Source organism: Python bivittatus, unplaced genomic scaffold, assembly GCF_059951505.1.
Source record: "Python bivittatus isolate LINGU-HERP-01145 unplaced genomic scaffold, Pbiv_v1 ctg000700_np1212, whole genome shotgun sequence".
Taxonomy (NCBI): Eukaryota; Metazoa; Chordata; class Lepidosauria; order Squamata; family Pythonidae; genus Python; species Python bivittatus.
The window spans coordinates 58,270,101-58,296,566 of record NW_028277098.1 but is presented as its reverse complement, the minus strand read 5'-3'; the positions used below and the strand labels follow the sequence as shown (position 1 = coordinate 58,296,566).

General features: G+C 38.9%; 1 protein-coding gene across 2 annotated transcripts in view; it reads right to left on the bottom strand.

The window, feature by feature from the left end:
• Positions 1-5,680, bottom strand: part of SCUBE3 (signal peptide, CUB domain and EGF like domain containing 3) — a 139,220-nt gene extending 133,540 nt beyond the window's left edge. For both annotated transcript variants that reach the window (XM_088153830.1, XM_088153828.1), the window contains exon 1: positions 5,033-5,680. In XM_088153830.1, coding sequence (XP_088009956.1) covers positions 5,033-5,105 — 73 coding nt within the window. In that variant the 5' untranslated portion in view covers positions 5,106-5,680. The remainder of the gene's footprint in view (positions 1-5,032) is intronic.
• Positions 5,681-26,466: the final 20,786 nt, after the last annotated feature.

Here is a 26,466-nt window from a genome sequence, read left to right as displayed (position 1 = left end):
CTTCCGGGCTGTGTGGCCGTGTTCTGGAAGTTTTGTTTCCTAACGTTTCGCCAGCATCTGTGATTGGCATCTTCAGAGTGCAGGAGCACAGACAGGAGCAGTCCTGGGCACAGAGAGAACTGCTCCTGTCTGTGCTCCTGCACTCTGAACGTTAGGAAACAAAACTTCCAGAACACGGCCACACAGCCCGGGAGACCCACACCAGCTATGTACTAACTTGTTGGCTATTCCATGTTGGATACATGTTTACTCTTAGAAAAGCCAGAGGCCATAAAAAAGAGGCACGTGAGGTGGGAGGGAAATAAAATGGAAATACAAAGATTCCTCTTAATGACTGTAAGTGGCTTAGTGTGTCATGCAGACAAACTTTTACTAATCCATGGCTTAATCATAGTTTACTGAATAAGGCACAGCCTTTGAGTTCACAATTATGCTAAGCCACCAACTATGAATTACAAGGCACACAGTTTAATTCATCAACATGCTAAACTGAAACAAACAAGCAAATCATACTACATTTAGCAGAAGGTGTAGACACATCAGTATCTTTCACTGAGGACAGTCTAGAAGAAAAGAGAGCTTATTTAAACAATAAATGAACACTACTGAATCAAACTGTTCTCAAACTTACCAGTGTGTGTTCTTACAAATGCAAAACAGGATCTAGGCTAAAGTAAGAAAATGATGAACAAAGTAGTAGGTAGACAGCCTCTATTCCAACACCTAGCTGACCTTGGCTGATCTCAAAAAGCTAAGCAAGGTCAGACCTATTTAATACATGGATGGGAGATCACCAGAAAATGCTCAACTGGAAAGGTGAACCAATAAATCCTGGAAGAATGGCAAGCTGCTACCATAGTATTGCCATAAAATCTTACACAAGTATGTGCATAAAGTTGCCAGGAGTGGAACTTAACTGTAGGAAGACATTACGTAGCAGGCAGATATGGATAATCCCTCCAGAATTCTATGTAATTAATAATTCACCCCCATCTGCCCCCTTAATGCTATAGTGCAGTGTTTCTCAACCTCAGCAACTTTAAGATGTGTGGACTTCAATTCCCAGAATTCTGCTATAGTTTAACATTCAGGACACAGGATAGGCTGAGACTGAAATAGGGTTAGCCACTGCTTTAGAATAAGCCCAATAATCATGAGATAACAGGGCCTCAGTTGTTTTTCTCTTGAGATCTGTCTTACTTTTATGAGCAAAACCAAGTAAGTAGGCACACAGTTTTCTAAGTTGTTTGCAAAAGTATTTAACTGAGCATTAAAGGGATGAATTAATATGTATCAATGCTTGATTTTTTTTTCAAATGTCAACTGAGTTATTTCTAAACAATGGACACCAAATAGGAAGCTTATAGGCAATAATAAATCTTACAAGCAGAATGCATGTTAGAAAAATAATATTGCCCAAGAAGTCAAATAAAATTTATTTTTAGACTGCAGGAGATGGGCCCTCAGTGGCAAAATCTCTGTTAGTCTTCAGTGGCAGAAACCCTCGAAATGATACATTTTCCTCTTTCTAAGTTTGCCAAAGCATCTTGGCTCCAAACTTGTGTGCTGTGGTGTAGTGTGTGTGTATGTGTGTGTATATATGTGTGAGTGTGTATTGCTGCTGCATCCATTTCCAGATGTGGCTTTGGGTCCAGAGAGATCAATTCCAAAATCCTCATGCAATTTATTCTGCAGAAACTCCAATGCATACAATCTGTCAGGTTCTGTTTCAGAACTGCAACTTAACTGAATGGCCAAGTTCACATATAAAGTATGGGACAAAGCATAAAACGTAATTCAAGATTATGGCTGGACAATGTCTTTAACTTTAGTCTGTCTTTTTTGTTTTCTACATTTGTGACTGTCCGAGCTAATCTACTTTCAGAGCAGTTTATGCGTATGAAAACAGAATGAGCTGGCTGTTCACTTTGTTAGCATCTCTGGTTGACTATTTATGAAAACCAGATTTTATATGGATTTGTATTATTAATTCTCTCTACCATTTTCCTAAGGCCAAATCATTATTTTTTTCTTCCTGTTTTCTCTTGAAACAGGCCTGGAGGACAAAACTCTTGCTGTCTTACAGACTAAACTTTCAATAAATAATCCACAATGTAGGTATGAATAGCAGCAAAGAATAGTTTAGTCATCTAAGTTAGTGAGCCACACAAATGCAGGTAACATTTATTAAGGCTCAAAACAAATGGTTGTGATAACTTTAGCACTGATATTATTGGACGGCAGACTAGTAAAGCTGAACATTTTTGTAATTTAAATGCCTAGTCCAGTGTTTCTCAACCTTGGCAGTTTTCAGATGTGTGGACTTCAACTCCCAGAATTCTCCAGCTAGCATGGCTGGCTGGGGAATTCTGGGAGTTGAAGTCCACACATCTGAAAGCTGCAAGTTTGAGAAATACTGGACTAGTCAATTAGTAATTTTCCTGGAAATAAAACATGAAAACATGATGTAGAGTAATGGACAATTTGTCTATCACAATCCTTTAAATTAGACAAGACAGTTACACACATTGCTCCTCCTATAACATTGTTCTGGTTCTGAACAGGCAGCATAAAGAAGAGCACCTGGTGTGAGACCAGATTTGGCCCCACAATTTCCAGGAGCTGATCCTTAAATATTACATGCAGTACACAGAGTTGAAAAATACCATGTCTGTTGTTATGGAGCAGTGTCAATGACACCCGCTCACTCTTCTTCATAAAAACAGGCCTCACTGTAGGTATTTGGACCAAGTGTAGTCCATTTACATTTTATTTATTACTGCTTTTATATTCTGCTACATACATATTTGTTAGATCTCCTCTAACAATCATGGATCTACAAAAAGATTTTGTTGAAATAGAAGAACAGAATACAGCAAAGAGAAGGAAACACCTCAGTATCAAATGGACTTCAGATTTACACACAGCTGCTGCTCAGAAGCACCTTTCAGATATTGGAACATACACATGAAAGGCTGGAGTTTGATGTGATGTCACGACACACATTTCATTATCATGGTTTGTTAACTGGCAGCTATGGTATTTCAATACATTCCTTCTTGACTACAACAATTGTTGCTTTTGCAGATTTGGGAAAGGAGAAAACAAATAGGTTTTTTTTCCTGCACTTGTTAAAAGATTCTTCTGGTGAGTATTCTGCAACTTATTTTGCATGGATGCAAACCATCAACTCCTTACATAACCATGATAGCAGTCTTCCTCAACATCTGGAAGTTATATTGCCATTTGGACATGCTTGCTGAAACTTTTAGGAAGTGTGGTCCCAACACTTCTGGAGGATACCAGGTGCATAATATTAAGGCAAACTGGTAATCTCAAATGATAGAATATCCCTATCCTAGTTACTATTTTTAAACTTTTATTGCACTATTTCTCAGAGGGACTTAAACGATAGATGCCGGATCTTAAATATGGATTTTACTTTTTCGTTCATCAATGTATATGTTTTTTCAAGATTAATCCTGTTTGTCATACTTCCCAGATTTCAGGGTAATTTGTTCACCCTTTACAAACATCCATCACCACTGAGGAAATGAGGACTCAAGTTTAAACTTTTTGGTTTTTAACTATCACTCATCTTCAGTCTCCTATCACTGCCCCAAACTTCCTCCAAAAAACTTAGTATGAACAACTAATATTCTGAATAACATTAATTTACATGTCCTGTATGATAAATAACCTTTCCAAGCATAATGAACTGGAATAAACAGTAGGAAATGTTTTTCATTAAAATGGGACTGTTGGGGATGCTTTTAAAATGAGAGTGAAGTATAAAAAATCAGTGTTCCAACTAAGGTGGATCTGCAAAATTCCACTGAAATGTCATTCTTGTCCTCTGTGGAAAACTGATGTAACAAAGAAGACATTTTTACCTGCAAGAATCTTGCCCAAATCCACCTCATGCTCCTTCCCCTCCCCCAAAGGTATCCGTCAAGTTTCTACAGGATGGAATTTTGCTATGCTATTTTAACATAAATCTGGCCACAGCTTTAATGGAATTTGAAACCAAAAAGCCTTAATAAATAAATATTATGATAAGAATATGAAAGCAATGCACACAGTGAAGCTAATTGGAAGCAAAACCCAAGCATTCCTTTCTCAACTAAAATCATAAAGCTTTACATGAAGCTAGTTCCTCTTTAGAGGGCCTGTAAGGAAAAAGAAATAAAACCAAAACACTCTGCATTTTTTCAGTCTTGCTTCCCATTTATTGTAAAAAACCAGATTCTAATTTGTTAAAATGAATACTGCTAAAGAAGTAACAAATAATCTTAAAACTCTCATCACTTTATAAAAGAAACAGTACAATCTACAAAGCTAAAAGATTATCATTTTCGTTAACCTATTTGTATTACACATTGTCCTCTTTATATCACAATGATATGACATGTTGCTGTTACAGGAAGGGGAAGCATCTAAACCAATTGTGTGGATTTGCATATCTGATTTTAAATGGAACAGGTAAGATAATCAGATAGCCAAGCTGTTTCAAGATAAATTAAGTTAAAACACATATCTTTGCCAAGAATCTTTGCATCTAACATCTGAAGTTGCATTACATGTAAATTCTTATCCCACAAAAACAGTCCTGCAAGTCTTATGTCCCACCTTAATTTCAACAGTAATTGTTTTTAAAAGTATTATCAACCTTGTAAAAAAGTAGCAATCGGACCAGAGGTTACAGATAACAACACTCTGATTTCTAGCTGTGAAGGAGAATTCATATTCCCACAACCATTCCTTCTACCTCCTTATCCTTAAAATCAGTTCAAAGAATAGATTTCTTTAAAAACAACAACAATCTTTGAAAGATTATACGGAAAGGTTTGCATTCAACAATTAAAGGATATATTTTTGCCAGGCACCAAGTTAACTAATCTCACGGACAAAAACCAACATTTAAAAAGTAGACGAATAGTTCCGCGCCTGTGTGTGTGCGCTCGCGCATAAATAGAGAAATGCCGAGTGTCCGTCTAGAAGAAGATCGGGGCTGGGTTGGGGTTCTCCTTACCTTGACTAGCTTTAGCCATGATGTTGCCAATGGAGAGAACCAGGCACACTCCAAGGATCTCCAAGGCCCCCATTCCAACCGATGCGTGTGTGCAGAAAGGTTGTGCCAAGAAGGGGGAAGTTTTCTCTGATGCTTTAAAGCCTCACAGAGCGCACGCAAATTTTAACGGAAAAAAATCCCACAAAACAAAGGAACTGTTTTTCTGGTGGTGTATGAAAGCGGCTACTGGAGAAAGGATGGCCAAATTGCTCGGGGTTTAGTCTCGTTTCTCTGATGCTACTAACACAGGAAGGGAGGGAGAGAAACCCGCGGAATCTTTGAGCGGACCTGAACGTCCTCCTTTCAGTTGCCTCTTTTTTATTCAAGGAGGAACGTAGCCAGCTGTAGTTTTGTTAGAGCGGCAGATTTTTTAAGTGCCGTGGTCCAATGCTGAAGACCTGTAAAGGTCCATCCAAGCAACGCCCTTTTTCTTTTCTCTCTTTCTTTCTATTTGCCTTTGCTTCGCCTGCTCCTTCTTCACTCCCTCCCACCCGTCCGGGTTCTGTTCAGCTCTCCCTGCAGGAATTTACAGTCTGCCACTGGGGGAGTAGGGCCAGTAGCCATGGAGACCGCTTCCCTGGGAGCAAGGAGGTCAGGCAAGAGACCATGTGCAATCAATGGATCAATGCAAACTCCCGGGCGAGCTCCAGACCCAACAGCCCCTTTGCCGGGCGAAGAAGGAAAGGGGAGGGGCATGAGAAAGGGGATTGTGTTCAGAAAAGAGTATTAAGAAGGAAGGGGGATGAGAGAGAGAGAGAGAGAGAGAGAGAGAGAGAGAGAGAGAAGCCAGAGGAACCAGCTTGCAGATGCCATGACCTGCAACACTTAAAAAAAAAAAAAACTTTTTGGTGCTTGGTCTGAAGGCAGAGACGCACTCGCAGGATCAATGCAAACTGCAGATCAAAGCGCTTTCTCTGTCCCCACTCTTTGGCGGAGGGGGATGGGTGAAAGAAAGAAATGAAAAAAACCTCTCTAATCACCAAGGATCTTTGCAGCGTTATACCAACCTCGTCTCGAATGAGCCCCTGGCGATTTTTCTGTCATCTTGCTTCCTCTGGACCCGGGCGGATTTTTACTCCCTGGTTGTCTTGGTGAAGAGCAGTCTGTGTTGTCAAATAAATCATCTCATAAAGCAAATGCTCTCTAGGAAGGTAATAGGGAGTAAAGTTCTGGCCCGTTCTCGGCCTTTCCACGCGCTCGGCTTAGGGAATGTGTGAAGAGAAAGAGCGTCTCTAAGCATGAACAGAATGCTCACGACGCCCCTCCAATCATGAACGGCACCCTCGCCCTGCATGGCTCGGATTGGGCTGCCAAGAGGAGTTTTAGTAAAATGGGAAAATACCAGAAAAATCCGGCGAAGTTACATTTCAGCAGATTTCAGCCCTGCACCTCTCGGTATCAATTAATCCTGATACCCCTCTTTCGTCAACAGGCTGCTCCCCTCCATACTGGCCATCAGAAAGGGAAACCAGAGGGGTTGTCCCGGGGTTGGGGGGAGGGTTTGAGGGAAACTTTGCCTCCAAGGAAGAAAAGTTCGTTTCTTCACACAGACTGCTAAAATTGCCTCTGAATCTCTCTTTGTTTGAATGGGACAGGGCAGAATCTGGGGAAATCATTTTAAACTGGCAGCAAATGTAGTTTTTGTGTTTAACATTTAAAAATGCACAAAAATAATTTTTGAGCATATATGATGCCCTGGCTGCGTGTCACATAACATCTTAAGCTGTAAAGTATGATTTATAATGCTAAACAAAAACCAAACAACCCAATTATGTCTTAGTGCTAACCATGATTTCAGCCCTTAAATTAGGGCTACTAAATCTAGACTACAAAAATGTAGAACACTTTTAGATGCAACAAGGAGTTTTCTGTACCTCTTTGCTGTCATCTAGTGGTCTTCTGGATTGTTGCAGTTCAGTTCTGGTGATGATGATAATGATGTACCATATATATAGATTTTCTCCAGGATTTGTCCTCAACCTGGTCCTTCAGGTCTTCCAATGACATCCATCACCACTATAACTGAGTCCATCCATCTTGCTGCTGATTGTACTTTCTCTTTTTCCAAGCCTCATAGACTTCTCAAGAGAGCTAAGTCTTCACTTAATGTGTCCAAAATATGATTGATTTGTACCTGGTAATTTGTGAGTCAAGTGAAAACTCTGAATTGACTTGTTCTATGACCAATTCTGATAATCATATTTCAAATCAGAGCTGTCAAATATATTAGCCCTTATTATATTTGGGAAGTGCTTACTAGAGTTTCTAGAGTTACTGTTTAGATATGGAAATAGTTCTACCTGTGATTCCCCAGGATGTAGCAAAGACAGTATGTATAAATTGTGTGTAAGGCTTATACAATATTAAAACATCTAATTTTTAAACTTTAAAAAATCAATGTTTTATTGAATAAAGTAGAAATGGTTATTTAATTGTAGAATCAGCTGGAATTGATACTTGATGCTGTAATATACCTGAAATTAACACCCTTGCCTTAAATTATTGCTATGAAAACTACCACTAAACATGAGAGCACCCATGGTAAAAAGAAGGGATAATTAGGAGAGAATGAGGTTAGCCATGCACCATGCAGAGCCATACAGACTGAATCACCAGGTGTCTTGAGACTCCAGTTCCCTACTAATTCATTTCTGGAGGATATCAGGCTGGGGCAGGGTGATATAGAAAAGTTAGTTCAATCAAAGTGCCATAGAAGCTATAGTAAGTAGATAAATGGCAGCATAAACCTGCTTTTTAATTTATTATTGTTGACTTTTGTGATATTTTTATTCTCAAGGAGAAAAGTTTGTGTAATTTTCTGTCCTTCATACCAAAATAACATGGGTAGATTTGGCTATAGTATTACACATTCCATGACTGAAAGAAAACTGTATTATTTATTCTTTTAGATAGTGAAATATCTTGAGCTGATCCTGTCCATATTTTCATATTGCCTTGTTTTTCAAACTGCAGAGTCTAGCAGAGAAATAGTACATGATTAGACTGTTATTTTCCAGTGTTCCTTCTGGTTCACAGTTTCTTGTGTTCCCTTTTATACAACAAAGAATTCTGAAAATGACTTAAGGATAAATAATCTTGTGCACTATGTAAGGACCAACCCTAACAACACAAAAGAGAGTGCAAGCTTATGAGGTCTCCATAACTCTTCATCAGACAGCAAACTATAATTTCATTGAAGTAGTAAATCTGAGCTATTCAATGTCAGATAGCAAATTAAAACTCATGCGTCTGAGTGGTCCACAAAACAGAATCTCTGCCTGCAAAAAATGAGTACCTAGTTTTACACAGCATAGTCTTACACACAGAAGTATTTTTTCTTTATGGCGATACATTCTTAGCTATTATCATCATTATTAGACTTTATATGCCCCCAATTTCCATGTGAATTTCCACTGATAATCTGAAGTGGCCCATCACTACAAGGATACACTTTTTACTGTATTATGTGATCTACTGAATGATTAAGTCAGACCCAATTCCATTTTCCCCAAGATCCCTTATCTCATGCAAGGACTAGTTCTTAATAATTCATTTCTTTATACATAGCAAATTTTCAGCTATTCAGCTCTCCCAGCTGTATACAAAATGCCAGCACCTATGAGCTCACCTGTGACAATCTGTTACACTGAAAATATCTAAAAGACTTCTTCAGTAAAGACTTGTCCATGTACTAAATTCTATAGGGGAGGCTTTGTTCTGAGATGTGTTTGGCAGTCTTACCAGAAGTTGTGGCACATCTCTCTTCCCTAATTGTTGGTTTTTTGCACAATGGTGAAAGCCTTCTTCTTTCTACCGCCTTTGGTTTATTGGAGTAGCCATTCGTCTGCCCTTCAATATACTTTCATAGTTCAATAGTCTATTTTAGCTGACTGCTTTTTTCCTTCTCATTTTGCTATTTAAACAATGCTTATTTTATTGTATTGTATTTTTTAATATGGAAGATTGGGATACATAGTTTTAGTAGAAATAGTAAATAAATCAACAAATATTGTGGTATACCAGATTGAGGCCAGGGAGTCTGCAAAACCATATTTCTGGGAAGTTTGAAATTCCATACAGTATTTAAAGGTGCCATTCAGTAAGGTATAACAAAGAGGCTTATAGATAGCTAATTTGGAGGGTTGTGTTTCACAGTTATCAGAACTATGATAGAACTATGTCCTGCTGCTGAATTAAATGGGATCAGTTGTTTAATCAGATAGAATAAGGATGAACTGCAGGAACCTATAAAACAAAGCAACCAGACTACAGATCAATTATATGGATTTTGTTGCCACTACAATCCACATGAAATTAGAATTCTGACCTCAGAAAGTTGAAAATCATGTGCTGATTGCCTCAAGATGTAGCTTTAAACTCCCAGCTGACTTCAGTTCTTTAGAATCAGTAGCAAGGCAGGAAGAATCAATAGCAGGAAGGAGTTCAAGGACCTGAGAGATGTGGAAAAACAAAGGTAGGATGGAGACAGAAATAGCAGCAGAAAAACAAAATGGGTTTTTAGAAACAGAATAAGATTATCTCTAGAAGAGTGGGAGAGGGTCTGTTCTGAGATACTTTTTACATAAAGTTGCACAAATCAATTATCTTCAACTTTATTGATCACATCAATTGTTACATGGTTCTAATGCTAATATTAATACTGTATATGCAGAGACTTGCATTATGTCTGGAAGCCCATGTATAAAAGTTCCAGAACCAAAGTCAAACAAACCTATGGATTAGTCATCTTTATTCTTGGGTAACAATATGGAACCTTTCCAGATGCAATGCTAATAATATTCCTATCTAGCATTCTAAAATTAGCTGTGCAGTAACTTGTCCCAACTCAATGGATTATTTAACTGTGCTGCAGGATATAGAACAGAGGAGGTGTGGAGCATAACCACGTTAGGAATCCTTACTTAAGGCCTTTTGGCTCTGGTGCCCTGGCTAAGGAATCCCATTCCCAGTGAAAGCTTTCTTCATTATTTTATAGATGTCAGGTTTTATTTTCTCCAGGTTCTTCATTTATCACGTAATAGCATGTATCTGATCTTTTTAGCTTCATGTTTGACAATGTCACCGGAATTACATTAAATGGTTGGGAATCATCTTGTCACCCTGGAGTTAACTTTAATAAATAAAATGATGTGTTTATCCCTCTCATACCAACACAATTTTGGGATTTGAGATGACTGGGCACTGAGTCTGAACAGAAGAACAGTGTCTCACGCTAGAATGAACAGAAAGACAGATATGGTAGGGTTAGGTTTTACAATTTGAGGTAAATAAAGCAGTACATATGGCAAACTAAGAATGGTCACAGAAGGGAGGAAATCCTGTGGATGTCCAGAATTAACAATTATCTAAGTACAACATTGTTACCTCAAAGAATGCTTTCTCCTGTATGTACCTACCCAGACCTTAAGATCTTCTAATGAGGCCTCCTCCAGGTGTCCCCACCAAAGGAGGTGAGATGGATCTCTATAAAGGAGAGATCCTTTTCTTTGGTGGTACCCCATTTATGAATGCCCTCTCCAGAGAGGCTCAATTGGCACCCACATTAGTATCATTTTAGTGCCAGGTGAAGACTTTCTATTTTCCCAGGCTTTTAAAATTAAAATTTAATTTTGTATTTAATTTGATTTTATTGGATATCTTTTAACTGAAATTGATTATTTCTTTTATCCTTTTTGTGTGTTTATTATAATCTACTCAGAGTTGTAGCTGTTGGGAGGTTTAAATTTTTTAGATAAATAAATAAGCATTGATTTTGGGTTAGCTTGGTTTTGATATTAATCACTTCAAATCACTTTAATGCGAAAATGTGCATCTCTATCTTTTGACAAATTCTAATAAGTCATTTCCCGTCAGGATTCCCTACCACTGTAAGGAGAAGATACTACCCTATTTTATTAGAGAAGGATTTGTCTGAATGGCACTACAAAAACAACCTTTCCTTACTAGTTGGAAAGATCTTTTAATCCATACATTTGCTGGTTCAGGAGCTATTTTGCATATCCTAATACTATTAACTAAGAAATAATTTGCTGTTGCTTTGATGCAAAAAGTAAAACATACAGCACCATGGATTTCTGCAGTCTAACTTCTCCAGTATGCACTATCTCAAAATACTTTCCCCTCCTTCTCCTGGAAAACTTTACTCTATTTGCAGCTACTACTTTGACCACCCAATTCTTCCTGCAAAAATTTCCCAGAAACATCATAATGTGGTTTAAATGCTGGGAAAAATTAAGTGACATTTCTCACAACAGATGGGCTGCTAAGAAAAAGATGTTTGGATCCCAGCAACAATTGAGCAACAATTGCATGAGCTGGAAACCACTGCAATCCCTGAAATTTCAGCACAGCCCAACTCCATAAGTCAGAGTATCTCTCCAGGATCCACAAGATGGTATAGTCTTTCTACTTTGCTGGGGCTTCTACAGAAGGGCAAATCTCAGTATGACTTATCAAAATGCTTTTAGGTTAGAGTTGTTGATGGATGGATGTACAAATATCAGAAGGTCTATAAAGGAAACAGTTTTGATTTTTCTACATCATTCTTTGTGGCTCTATAGATAAATTGCAAAAATAATGCATGAATTCCAGGATTTTTTAATGATATAGTATGACCCCTTCTTGTTCACTTTATTTAATGTGAAGTTGTGTCCCTCCAGATGTTTTTCCAAGCTGGGTTACATTTTTATATAAATATAGCGAAGAATAACAACAACAAAACAAAATAAATAGATTAAAATGGAAGCCCTGGCAGATATAAAACTGTAGTTCCAAAATGACAAGTGACAGGAAAGCCTTTCTAGGAAAACAAACTTTTATAAGTGATGCATCATAATTAAGAAAAACTCTCATTCATCATCATCCACCTCAACATCAGATGAGACCATCATAAATGATGAAATAAATTATGGTTCATATACTGAAGTCCTAAGCTATATGGAACAAGATAAGCAAACACTGAGCAGATAAATGCTATAGTCTTGTCAAGATTAAGTTTCACTTTATTGGCCTTCATCACACAGGGCATTACCAATGTCAAGCACTGATCTAGCACTTCCACTGCATTAGCTGAAATGAATACATAGAAACGACAGTCTGGGTGTCATCATCATGTTGATGATGCCAAACTCCAGAATTTCTGATCCATAAACTCAGCAGTTTTATATAGATATCAAAATATATTTTCTTTCAATGAACAGTCTTCTACTTACATTGTCAATAATTCAAAACAGTAAGAGTTTTAAAAAATAATCAGAAGATTTAAATATTTATGCCTCAACTTTGATTACACTTTTTAACATGAGAAAAAGTTTACCTAACATGTCTTTCATGGTTTCAGTCATCTATTTTACAAAACAGAAGCAGATACTAAAATAAAACGATCAGAGTCAGAATATGTGTTCATGACTGAACAAAGTTTTTCCAAGACCGTTTTCAATGATGCAAAGAATCTTGTGGCATCTCCCCATTCTGCCTCCAGTTAAAAACCTCAATTATGACACTCTCTTACAGCAACTTTCTCCATATGGTTTCTTTCCCTTAGGTCCCATGCTCCATTTCTATTCTCTACACTGGTTCCCTTTCGAGAGATTTGTTGTAGCCACCAGGATGCCTGCTTATATTTGCTATTAAAAGACATATTGGGACCGCACATTTATTTGGCTTCTGAGAATGGTTGCTGTTCTTACTCTTGATTCTCTTTCCTGTGTGTCACCAAGAACACAGGAGGTTGGTGTATTGTCAGTTGTCAAGGCAGTGATCAGGTGCCCAGGCAACTGGTTCTTTTAGTTCTTTTAGATCCAGAGACAATGAACACACCAGCAGGGGAGGAGATTTTAAGCTTTATTATTAACTCTAGCAAACAGATTTAAACAGGAATATAAAAATTAGCAGATAGAATTAAACAGAAATACATAAGCATAGTATAAGAGCATAACATAACAAGCAAAATGATAAAACTCTTCCCGTACTGTCAGGAGCTACCATAAGGCGATAGGGGAGAGACCCCAAAATGGCTTAGATAACACAGCTCCTAGTCCCGAGGCCTGTGTCCATGCTCCAAAACTCAAGGGGCAATGCCAGGGTTTTTATCAAACACTGGAACTGCAATCTCATGACTCTGTTTTCATGGAGTCAAAGGCTGTGGGAGCCCAACCTTCACCAGATGTTATACCTGCTCATCATGTGAATCAAGAGCCTGGGAACTGTATAGATAAGCTAGTGCTTAACCTAAACAATCCTGAGGGTTTCTCCTCTCCCCCCACTTCTAAGTAAAAGTGAAAAAAACAAGCCAGCTAAACATTATTAGAGTGAACTTTCTTAACATGTGCAAGAGAAATCAAAATATGTCACCTAAACTCCTCGAAATAACAATGGTCTCCTGCATTGCCACTACATTTGGTGCTTTTAAATGGTGTGAACTCATGCTACAGACCAGCCAAACCCCTTGACTAGTGGACGGCAGAGATAATCTTAATTCTTCCTGTGCAATCAGCACCTTTCAAGGAAGGAGAGAGCCAGTCAGATGAGACAGACCTACATAAACACTCCAGTTTGTCAGAAAACAGAATATTTTCCGAGAAACCATTGCCTTAACACTTTTGGATCAAAATGTACATCCTTCTTTGATGTAAGCATGACTTTGCTGTAGCTGATGTTGGTTAGTTGTTGCTGCTGTAACTTAAGGAAGCATATAATTCTCTCCATGTTTTACAAACTAAAGAAAGCTAAACAGTGGGTTTTTTTTTTAATATTCTAAATCTGGAAACCTATTTCAAGGCACAAGATCTTTAACTATGTTGATTTAAATGCCAAAAGTATAAGTTGCATAATGTTATGAATGTGCCCTCCCTGACAATCAATGGGCTCAGACATTCACAGATGCCCAAATGCCTCAATGCATTTCCAAAGAAGAGATGTCTTTTACTGTATCACAGACACAAAAGCTGATATCCACCATATCTTCCTCTGTAGCATATAAGAAAAAAAAGTTTTAAATCTTGAGTTAGGTTTTTTTTTCTTTAAGGAAAAAAAAGATGCTATTTCTATAGATGATCTAGCCAGGATTTGAATTAAATTGTTAAATTTGAGTTAATATTTTATTCTGTGTGGTGCTAAATCAAGCCTATTTTTTACTGTTATTTCTCTATTCGTGCTAACAAATTCTTTGTAATTTCAGCCTTTACCCATTTTTCAGTTTGAGTATGAGGTTATTATTTGTATTTATAAACTCCTTATAAGCTGTAATGAGTTGAATTCCTTATAGCATCTCTTTTGAAATTCTGCCAAATAAATTGCTATTTGTTTGAGACCAGTGCCATCTTGTGATCTGCCTGGAGCATTTCTTTGGCATTTTGTTGTGGATATTCAATTAACTTGTAACTCCCATTCTACAGCTTTGAATGAATGCATTTTAAGATTTAAACTTAAAAAGAGATAGTTAAATTTTATCTCTTATTTTTTATAATAACACATGATTTTGTTTATTCTTGTGAGACTGATAAGTTTCCAAAGGAAGGATGAAATCATCTAGCCACATACCTCTAAGCCATGTGGCCAGGAGATTGCTTTATAGATTTTTTTTTCACTTTTTATTTTTTAATCACCAAAGGGGCAGGACAAGATTTGAGAGACTTATCTCCCACACATGCTGTTGGTAGGAGGAAGACTTCAGGTGAGTGCCCCATTATGGGAAGATAATGGTGGCAGTAGCACTATTTAGTTGCTACTCCAAAGAAGGAAGTGGGGACAGGATGTGAAGACACAGTGGGCTGAGACAGAGGGCTTCTAGGACTCCAACCCTATTGCTCAGCTATTCTACAACACAGTGTAAAACACATATACAAAGTATATATCCAGAATTGCAAACAACAAATGCCTGATGCTAAACAGCTACATACATAAAATTAGATGATAAGACTTGATTATTAGCAATCTATTCCCAAACTCAGAATGCATGATTCCATAGGTATAAATAATTGCCTTCCCCATTCCATGAAAAATGTTCATGGAACAAAAATGTAGGCTTATAAATATTGATTGTGGAAAAGATAGATATTCTGAGTCCACCCTCATCTGATGTTAATTGTTTCTAAGCTGAACAGAAAGCAGGAGAATCTTGCTAAATTATAACAGCTCCTGATTTTAGCTTTCTGGGGCAATTGTCTTAAAACAAATAATGATGCATAAAGGTTACACATTTGTATACATCTTGTACTACTTGGAAAAGTATATGGGAAGTTTTTAGTATTTAGAGCAATTTTCCTCATCTACTGAACAATTCCCATTATTCCCCAACTGCATAATCAATGAAAGTTATCCAATATATCTGGAAGATGGCAAGTTAGGAAAGGCTGATTGAAAAATATAAATATGGATTAGTGATCAAGCATGCTACTTGCAAGCAGTAGTTGTAGTACCTACAGCAAAAAATATCTCAGGAATTGTTGTTATGCTTCATGGACAACCTCCTTGGGCTTAAGAGGTTTTCAGTGCAAAATAATAGAGCTAGTGGAATAGCCTCAAGAGCCAACCTAGCTCTCAGTAATTCTAAGAAGGCTTAGCAACAAAGATTGTGCTAAGCCATGGTCTGTTTAAAAATAACTTATAATACTTTGTAAACAATACTGTATGAAAATCACAACTTTTAAAAAATTGTGTGAAATAATCAGAGCTATACCAGTAGATATAGGCCATTTTCCCACTACTGATTTAAAGTGCCAATCACCCCTCCTTTCGTTGGCCCCAAAAAATGCTTTTTTGATTGTCTGAAATTATTTTTATTTATAAAATTGTTATTGCTGATGCATTGCTGGCTCTCTTTCAGCTTAGTGCTGAATTGTATTACCCACATTAGCAGATATGCTAATAGACCCCCTTTCCAGGCTGACTTTTTATCAGACACTATCATACATACCTTTGCCAACAGTTGTTGCTGGTGGGAAAGGCGCAGAAATCAGGGCTGCTTCATTTACCCTGGCCTCAATTCTGCTTTTCAACATTTCAGTCTGACCTCTGCATAATTCCAGTTCCACATAAATCTGCCCTCTGTTACCTCCCCTCTTCCTCATGTTATTTTGAGGGATTTGTGGGGCTTTATGTGGGGCCAAAAGACCCTGGGAAGGTGAAAGTGACTACTTTGCATTAAGGAAAGCTGTTATATTTGACAAGTCTTTATGCATTTGACTACAGTACATTTCTCTCTCCCTTGCTGGATTCCTCAGCTCTATAGCTCATCCCTTTATAAAGCTATCCCTTTTCTGGGGTATGTCGCTGTGAGGCATTGTATTGGCTGGTAGGTAGATGAGCAAGTCGGGGGGGGGGGTGGCTGAGAAAAAAGGAGTGGGCTGGGAGGGGCAATTGATAGGAAGGCCACATCTGGACTTCATAAATCCAACAACCACCAAATGGCAGCAGTAAAAGTAAGAATTTTGCACCATCTCGTTTGTCTGGATTTTTGCAGCCCAGATATGATTGCCCTCCTGATGAGAGTTTTATCAAGCTAAATATTCTAACCACTGATACAGGGCTTTAGCTCAGAAATGTAACACAAAGATAAGATTATAAACCAGATACCCATCAACATTGTGCTCAAGTATGATTTTAAAAATGGGGGATGGGGAGGAAGCAGGGAAAAGATCTTGAGGTCTGGCAAGACCACAACAGAAATGGAAGCAATGAATGCCAGGCAGTAATGGAGAAACAGGGCATGACCATACCTCTGGACACAAACATATCTGGGGTAACATCCAGAAACTAATTACCTGACCTGATTGTCGACAAAAGTAGGCTGCAAAGTGGAATAGGTTTTGTTCCCCTAGTTGTTATGGGGAACCCTGTTATTTTAAACAAGAAAAAGTACTTTTAATAGGAAGTTAACAAGATGTTAAATTCTGCACCCGGAACTAAAGAACAGTATTATGGGATCAAGGGGAAACATTGGAATTTGCAGGGCAGGATAGTGCTGATTTGAGCCACTAAGGGTCATGGTGTGGAGATAATAGTTAGTGGAATGAGCCATGTGTTAGCAAAGAATTACAGTACAGATTACCTCCCCTGCTATTCCTGCCTTTATCTCTTAGGACAATCAGGAAAAAAAAAAGGCAGTATTTGTGGAAGAATTACAATATATTGGTTCTATGCAATTTTATTTTCTGTGGATTTCCCTCCCAAGAATCCTGGATTTTGTGGTTTGATAAATATTGAACATCCACTTGTACACAACCCACAACCCCCAGTAGTAGAAACTACAGTTATCAAAGGAGTAATTAGTAAACTAGTCAAAATCTTCCAAGTGTAATATTTACAATGTAAATGCTTCATGAGCAGTGAACTGTGATCCATGTTGATGTGGCTACAAGAGTATAGTCTTTGACCAAAATGGGAAGGTAAACATTCCAAAAGGCAAAACTAGAAATAACATACAAACACACACATACTATTAGACAAACAGCTATTACATTTACAGATCAAAAGAGCTGCTTCCTTCTTGTTCTGGTTTTAAAGGTTTCTGCAACTGAAGTGTTACAAAGAAATTCATACTAGTTAAATTTTACAACATCGTTCTCTTATCTTCTCTTTTGGTAGAACAGTCCACAAAATACGAGATCGCTAAGACTGTGTGCAGTATAATACATTTCAAATTAATAACTTGCAAATAGATATACTTGAATAATGTGCAAGTCATAACTTCTCCAATGTCCTATTATCAATCCCCAGTCAGAACAGCAAAAGATACACTCAAGATTTTCTTCTTCTGCAAAATCTGTTGCATGAACTGCTCATACAACTATTTGTTTGTTTGTTTGTTTGTTTGTTTGTTTATTAAATTTTTCAACCACCCATCTCCCCCCAATGGGGGAACTCTGGGCAATTCACAACAAACATTAAAAACATAAAATATATAAATGCATAAAACCTTAATTAAAAACATTACTAAAAAGAAGGAGAGACCAAGAGGATGAAAAATCTGAGGCTGAAGGCAGACGGCCTCTATGGGGCTAGCTATCCCCATGCTTGAGGTATTCCCACCCCACCCCAGGTCAGGTGGCAAAACCAGGTCTTCAAAGCCTTACGGAAGGCCAGGAGTGTGGAGGCCAATCGCACCTCCGGGGGCAGAATGTTCCAAAGAGCGGAGGCTACTGCAGAGAAGGCCCACCTTCTGGACCCCGCCAGTCGAAGTTCTTTCACCGAGGGGGTCCGAAGCATGCCCTCTCTCTTTGTGATTGGGTGGGACGGGGTGAAGTCATAGGGGAGAGGCGGTCCCTTAGATAACCTGGTCCCATGCCATGTAGGGCTTTAAAAGTGATAACCACCCTGAATTGGACCCGGAAGCAAACTATTAGATCAAAAGAGCCATTACCCTTCTTCTCGTGTATTCAGCGCACACTTAAAGCCCCAGGGCTTTATAAGGCTCATGAAAGCTCTGGGTGTGGCTCTAGAGCAATGTTTCTCAACCTTGGCAACTTTAAGATGTAGGGACTTCAACTCCCAGAATTCCCCAGCCAGCACAGGGAATTCTGGGAGTTGAAGTCCATACATCTTAAAGTTGCCAAGTTTGAGAAATACTGCTCTACAGCCTTTTCAATTTTTCTGCCAAATTATACTTTTTAATGTAACACAATGGAAAATTATTAAGTGAGGCATAACCACCCTAACTGTATTTATGCATTTCAGTTTTTAAAATCAAATTTAGTAGGGGGGGGGTTGGTCCCTCCAACTTTATGGAGTGCGGGTCACAGCATGCCACCCAAAGGACAAGGGTAACCCTTACACACACAAATGGTTGTGTATTTCAGATTATTTAATGGAAGGGGCATATTCTTAAGTGGAAATTAGACTGCAACTAAAGTCAGAAATAAACTGGATCATCATGTAAACAAAGTTTTCTATAGAATTTATGAACTTGCCTTATATTGAATTAGACCACTGATCTTGAATTGGGAACAACTGCATAAAAATTTAAGGGCAAAATTTCTTTGATCCTGCTACCTGAGATCTTTTAAACTGGAGATAATCAAGCATGAAAGTTGGGGCTGCCCTTAATCAAATAGCTCCTACATCATAATTCTGTCTATTCCTTAAGTTTAAAAGGCTGTAGCTATTGCTCTGTTACAGGATTAATGTAAACCATTATATTAGCCAATACATGAACAGACCTTGTTGTTGCTAAAATTATTTCATGACTTGACCATTAAAAAAAAGATAAGATCACACCCTTTATTTGTTTTTATGTTGTTGCACTGATCATGGTTTTGGCACACCAATTTCAACCCAGACTTGCTGCTACTTAGATGACTAATAATTTAATATAACTGTCAGAGCTCTAAAGAAAAACATATGCTTAAGCAATGCTTAGTGCAAGGGTAAGTATGTGCTTGATTTCTGCTTTGCATCAAGTGAAATGGAAAGCTGACCACATATCTCAACAGGAATTGGAAATGTCCTAATTTGTTTTTTTGTTTTTTTTTGGTTTGTCTAGAAGATAATCCTTTTCATACAAGCAAATATTAACCATTTGTGATCAGAAATTATAAACAGTAACTGAAAATACCTAACAGATTAGTTAAGAATATAAGCTTGCTTGCTTATATAGGAGATAATTCTTACTAGTATTGAGTGTAGGATTGCTGACTCCAAGTGTCCAAGAAAATATGAGTAAGCCCCCCAGGACTGGTTTATCAATATACTTGTTGCTGTTAATTAAGGTTATTTGCTTTATAGTTGCTGAGACTTTAGGGTTTCTCTCCAGTCGTAACTTCTAGTTTTTCTGCTTAGGCAGGAAGATCAGAAAATGTGGGATCATAAACATCATGAGATTTACTCAAGGGTGTGTTTAAGGCTGGGACCTTTTTAAAGGAAAGCTGAGATCTTATGAGACTGTCTCTAGGAAACAACCAAAATCTTTAAAATAAAATCATAGGACTTTGTGTAACCCTGTAATTTCACTAACCAAAAATTATATTCAATCAACTAAAAGAAGTTATACATAAAAACAGCAAATGCCATAGTAAGGCTGCCTCTATTTTGCAAGATTCAATGTTTGCTCTAATAATATATACATTCTAATCACACTCCCCATGTTTTTTTAATTCACTTCTGACCAGAATATGACCTGAGGAAGATTGGGCCTTTCCTGTATGGTAGATTTGAATGTAACAGTAATAGGTCATTCTGAACAATTTTAATCAGTGTTTTCTCCAATATTTGAAATATTCAGGATAAATACCATTGGCCAGAAACCTGGTGTTGGGTAGGTACGAGGATCCAGCAAGAGGGTCTCCAAATAACACACAGGATGAGAGAAATCCAACCCAAGGAGGGCGCATCCAAGTGTCACTACACAGGTAGAGCGCTCAGTGCGTGTCACATTAGGCCTTTTATACAATATTCAAACAGGGAGAAAGAATATGATTGGTCAAAATTTGATACAAATTGCACATGTGTATAACACCTTGTCTATCCCATAATATACAAGTGGGGGTGCAATTATAATAACATAGGAAGTGTGGTTTTAGAGTCCTTTCATCATAGGGTCACAATAGTTCACCAGTCTAACCACAGAACCGGTCTTATCTGGTTCTGACCGTTAGTTCTGGGTTTCCCTCCTTGCCCCTCAGTTTCATAACCCCCTTTTCTGCCCAGCAACAGCCAGTGTAAACCATCAATACCAAACTGCTAAGAGATTAAAACAGTATCTAGGCCTCCTTTAGCAGGAGGTTAACTTGAACACTTTTTATTTTGCCAGCTATTTTATTATATACTTTAATAGCTAGAGCAGAGCTTCTGATTAGTCTCTAAATATGCAATACCTTCAACAGTTCATTGGAATAGTCCTCACTAGAAGAAGTGGGGCAAAACATTAAGAAGATGGTAATGTTTACCATTAGTGTTTATGTCCATTTTTGCCAAAGTTAGCCTTTGTAGACCAAGAGTGAATGAACTTCCAAAAATAAAATTAACAATCCATCCTATGACACTATATATATAGGGTTGTAGCTAATAGAATCCAACATGGCTGTTGCTTAGTATGTTGTCTGTAAACACAGCTACTGTAGCTTGTTCAATAAACCTGGCCCATTTTAGGGAAAGATGGGAAGGATCAAGTGACTTCAGGAATGTTGTAGCAGGTTTATTTGGGGATAAAGTCACTCCGGTCTAGATGCCTTAGATCTGGGCACCATCGTGCAAAGGGAGTGGGGCAACTTCTTGCAGTGTGAGCTGGAATTTTTTTGACCTTGTTGAACCTGAGGAAAGGGATAGGGTGGTCTACCAGCCTGGATTGGGTTGCTGCCCAACTGGCTCCTTCAGATATCCAAGGGTATACGTATAACTGGATTCAGGTGTGGTGTGCCTTATCTAGAAGAGGCTGTTTTTTGATCCAACCATATTGGACAACTTCTGCCCAGTCTCCAACCTCCCCTTTTGTGGGGGAAGGTTGCTGAAAAGGTAATGGGGAGTCAGCTGCAGAAGAATCTAAAAAAACTGGATTACCTAGATCTGATCTGGTCAGGATTCAGGCCCAGGCATGGGGCACAAACAGTTCTAGTGGATCACCTTCATTGGGACCTGGATGGAGGGAGTTATACCCCTCCTGGTACTTTTAGAAATCTTGGTGGTGTCTGAAATCATTATGATTATGCCATGATTGGCATGCTTCTGGCCCACCAGCAAGGATTGGGGTTGAAAGGCCCATTGTACAGTAGTTCTGCTTCTGTCTGACTAGGAGGTTCTAGTCTGCAATCATGGGGAAGAGTAATCAAGGCCACAACTGCTCCAATGTGGGATACTATAGGGCTCAATCCTTTCTCACAAGTGTTTTTAGCATATCTTTGCCACTGGGAAATCCATCAATTTGGGCTGAGGTACCAGATGACACTCAACTTTTCCTTGTTACACCAAGCAGACCTGAAGATGCTGTGGAAATCTTGAGATGGCATTTGGAAGCTGTGAGCAAGTGGATAGCGAGAAACATTCAGCCTCAACCCTAGCAAGCTGGAAGTGCTCTTTTTCTGGAAACATCTAGGCATTCTAGAAATATCATACCAGAATTGCTCGATATGGGATTGTATTTCTGTGAAAGAACAGTTCTGCTACTTAGGAGTTCTCCTGCACTCACTGCTCTTGCTGGAATAGTAAATAGAACCCTTGTTAACAGTAACTCATGCCCTTATCATCACATGTCTTGACAACTGCAATGTGGGGCTGCTTTTGAAGATGACTTGGAAGCTACAACTAGTACAGAATGTAGTGGCCAGACTGCTAGTGGGTGGAATCCACTATTGCAGCATAACACTTTTTTATGGTCATTGCATTGATTGCCAATAAGCTTCTAGGCCCAATTCAAAGTGCTGACTGTCATCTAGAAAGCCCTGTATAGTGCAGTGGCCAGGTTACATCAAAGACCACTTTGCCCCAAGAGGTTCTGTCCACCCTGTAAGATAATTGAGGGTGGGTTTCCTAAAAAGCCCTATCATGTGAAAGAGATGTGGATCAGAAAATATGCCTTTTCGGAGATTGCCCTGACACTGCGGAATACACTGGCACCTAAACTACGTTTGTCCCTTCTTTCTTGTAGCTCTAGAAAGCTCTGAAGACTTTCGTTTTTAAATGAGCATTTTATTAGAGCTTAGGCTAACTGGGTAACCATTTTAGCTACTGTGTGTTATATTGGTTTAAGGCATGCAAGTCTTTAGTGCAATATATGAAACTTTCAGTGATATATATACTACGTGTGTGTGTGTGTGTGAATGTGTGTGTGTGTCTGTCTAGATAGATAGATACACAAACACACACATGCATCTGTGCAGGATAAGATCAAATGCCCATCCCGTCTAGCCTTCTGTTCTCATGGAAGCTAACCACAATTGTAATTGGATACAACCATGATTAACTTCATTGTGTTCATGAACCTCAGCAACTAGTAATAAAAGGCATCCCGTCTTCATTCCTGGAAGTAATAACTATCATTACTAACATCCACTGGACTGTTCTTGAAACGGAGGGGGTGTTTCTGGGGAGCATGTACCACTTTTAAAAAAATGTTTACAAAGACCTGTCTGCATGCAAATAAATGGATATAGATGCATCTTTCACTATATCAGACAGGGAGAAAACACTTTTGAAAAATGGTTTGAGGAATGGGATCAAAGTGAAGATGAGGAGGAGAAGAAGAAAAATATATCTCACCCCTGATGATCTTGGGACTGTCCAATAGCTACTCATTAAAAAAATTCCTATGGCTGCATGTTGTGATATTAATCACAAGACTGATAGCTGCACCCCAGACCTCTCATCACACAGAGGATGGAGGATGCATGCTGTGGCACATGTATATAGGAAGGTCCCCCAGCCTCTTCTCTTTTACAATAAAATAAAATAAAGTTTTCCATCCTTTTAAAATATAAGCCTGAAAAAAGAGCAAACTCTGGGAGAAAAGGAGAGGACAAATATTTCTTGGGAAAATGGAAGTAATAACAAACTGGTATCAGGGCTAAGAACAGCAGCTAAAGGTGGTGGTGGTGGTGGGATGCTCCAGAGGCTCTGATTAAAGGTTATAACTTGGAGGGAAACAAAGAGGATTCTATTGTTTCAAGACCTTAGATTGTCCCTAAGGTATAGCTAAATGCTTTAGTTAAGAATCTGGGAAATAGATCTTTGATTTACTTTAATATGGGTGCTGGTTACAGTCTTTGTCTCTCTATTTTCTCATGGAGGGTTGATTTTTTTAAAAAGGTTTTATATACTATAACACAATTATGAGCCTATCTGCCTATCAAGATTAGGCCATGGACATTTTTGCTCAGCTTTCTGAGAGAGGAGGCCTTGGTATTGATTTATTATGAAGTAAGAAGAACAGACATCATCAGCTTCAGTATTTCAGCTCCAGAAACTTATTATGCTCGTTAGTGAATATAATAGTGCAATCCTATGTATATTTTCAGGGCCTGTCTACACGCAGTTATGTCCTTATTATGTCAGTTGCTTCCAGCAGGCTTTGCATGCTGAAGAGGTCCATTTCTGAAGTCAAACAGGCTGATTTAACCAGCTCAACAGTTGGGTGGGCAAAGTAAAAGGTAAAGTGAAGCAAGTAACAAAGGCACTAGCATCTCAGTCCCTTCAGATTTTGCCTACAGTTCCCTAGCTCTCCCTAGCTGGTACCTCATCAACAGCAGTGCTTGCTGCATACTAATCTGGGGAGGCTATTTCGTATTGTTGTTTTTCACTCACAGGCAGCACCTTTGGAGCAGGTTCCTGGTTAAGAGACAGCTGGTCCCACAACCCCAGAAAATATACGTGCATGCCTTGCTCTGATCCCAGGCTGCAGGCTGGCACTGCTGCACTGCAGCCCTGGTTTGAGCAAGTGCCAAGTGGAACCTTGGGGATAAGGTAGTGAAGAACAGTATGATATGTGCCATAGGGACAAATCTGCCCTCTCTAAGGTAGCCAGCTGCTCTCCACTTTGTTGAAGGCCTCCCCTATTCTGAGGTTCTCTTTCTCTGCCAGTGCTTAATTCAAGCGTATAGAAACAGGGATAAAAACTTGCAGATGCATGTATACATTTGCTCCTAGCCTTGCTAATCCCATTCCTGATTTATGTCTTGTACAGAAAAACAATGTTCTGTCATTATTATGTACTCTTACCTTTTTCCCAAGCAAGCAGCAAACTCAGAATTGGCAAAGGAACACTAACCACTACTGAACCATGTAAGGAAGAGATTTTTATGCTGCACATGTAGTAATAAAAACTAATTTCCTTCAGTATTTTACTATCATATAGTTGCATTGTAGCAGATGGTCCTGAAGGTAACAAGGACCCAAACATAAAGGGCTTTACAGGTAATAACCAGTATTGAGCCCAGAAGCTTACCAGCAGCCAGCACACCTCCCACAACACTTTCCACTGGTCAGCAGATTGGTTTTTTTGTGTGTGTACCTTTGAGTCAGTGTTACCTCCTAGCAACTACCTAGACAAGTCCCTGCAGTTTTCTTGGCACGATTTCAGAAGTGGTTTGCCATTCCCTGCTTCCTAGGGCTGAGAAAGAGTGACTGGCCTAAGGCCACCCAGCTGGTTTTGTGCCTAAAGTGGGACTAGAACTCACAGTCCCCTGGTTTCTAGCCTGGTACCTTAACCACTACACCAAACTGGCTCTTGGTCAGCAGATAGCCAGCTGCATTCTGTGCCAGCTTGTGATGGAATGGACTTATGAAGACCAGGCTCAGGGAGATAAGCGTGTTCTTAGCCCCCAGCAGGAGCGTGGGAAGTTCAAGAAGATGAGGTTGGCACCTCCCTAAGGAATTCACGGTGTTGTGGCTGGCTGGCTTGGGAACTAGGGTTCAGTCTGGGGAGATTTTTTGTCTGGAGGTTGTAGCCAATAAACGCAACAGAATTATATTTGCATTGTCTCTTGGAGTTCTTTGGGCTGAACCTGACACAGCTGTAGCTTCCAATTGTCCTCCAGATGGCTTCCAAGTGGCTTCATGAAGAGCAACTGAAGTAGTTTAATTAGGAGGTGAAAAGTATGTGAGTCACTCTGCTTCCTCATCCAGGAAAGGTTGCAACTGAGGAATCAGCTGAAGCTGGCCAACAGCTGTCCTTGTTATGCCTCCATGGTTGATCCAATAGAAGCTACAGGTCCAGGAGAAACTCCAGATTGCACAACTACTCTTCCAAAAGAAATGCAACACCATCAAGAGCTATAAATGGAATAGCTTTGATATCTGAAAGGCTCTCATGAACAGTAACTCTGATCTATCTCATCTAGTCCTTCACAGACTCTAGGCACCCGGTCAAAACTTCTGCTACATCTCCTATTCAGCCAGTGGTGGATATAAATAACTGGGTATCACCCAATATGTTGGGGATCCCAATGTTATTATACAGTAAAGATTTAAGGCTTAAGAGTGAATATAAGTTACACTTCAAAAATAATTTTGAATTGATTGATGTTCATTTGGTTGTTATTTGTTTATTTAAATTATCACATGAGACTGAATGCTACCCTTCAGCCTCCCCACATATTGGCTACCATGAAACAAAGAATTGCCTTCAGACAGCCATTCAAGTAGATAACTCACTCCTTTAACACCTGGCCTCATCATTTCTATAAAACTATTCCGGTTCCTGGAACCACGTATCCCAATCTGCTGGCCTTTCACAATTAGTCTGGGATCAAGGTGCCTAGAGACACAACTGTACCTGAAAACAATTATCTTGGTGACTGCCAGGCTCCCTGACTCACCTTACATTGTTTTTTAAAATAAAAACTGACCTGCTGAAAAACAAGAACCAGCCTCAAGCATCATCCTTATCCTGTCTCTAAGAGTCCATGGGATGGGCAGATGCAGCTTGGTGCTTTACTTGGAAGGGTGCCTGT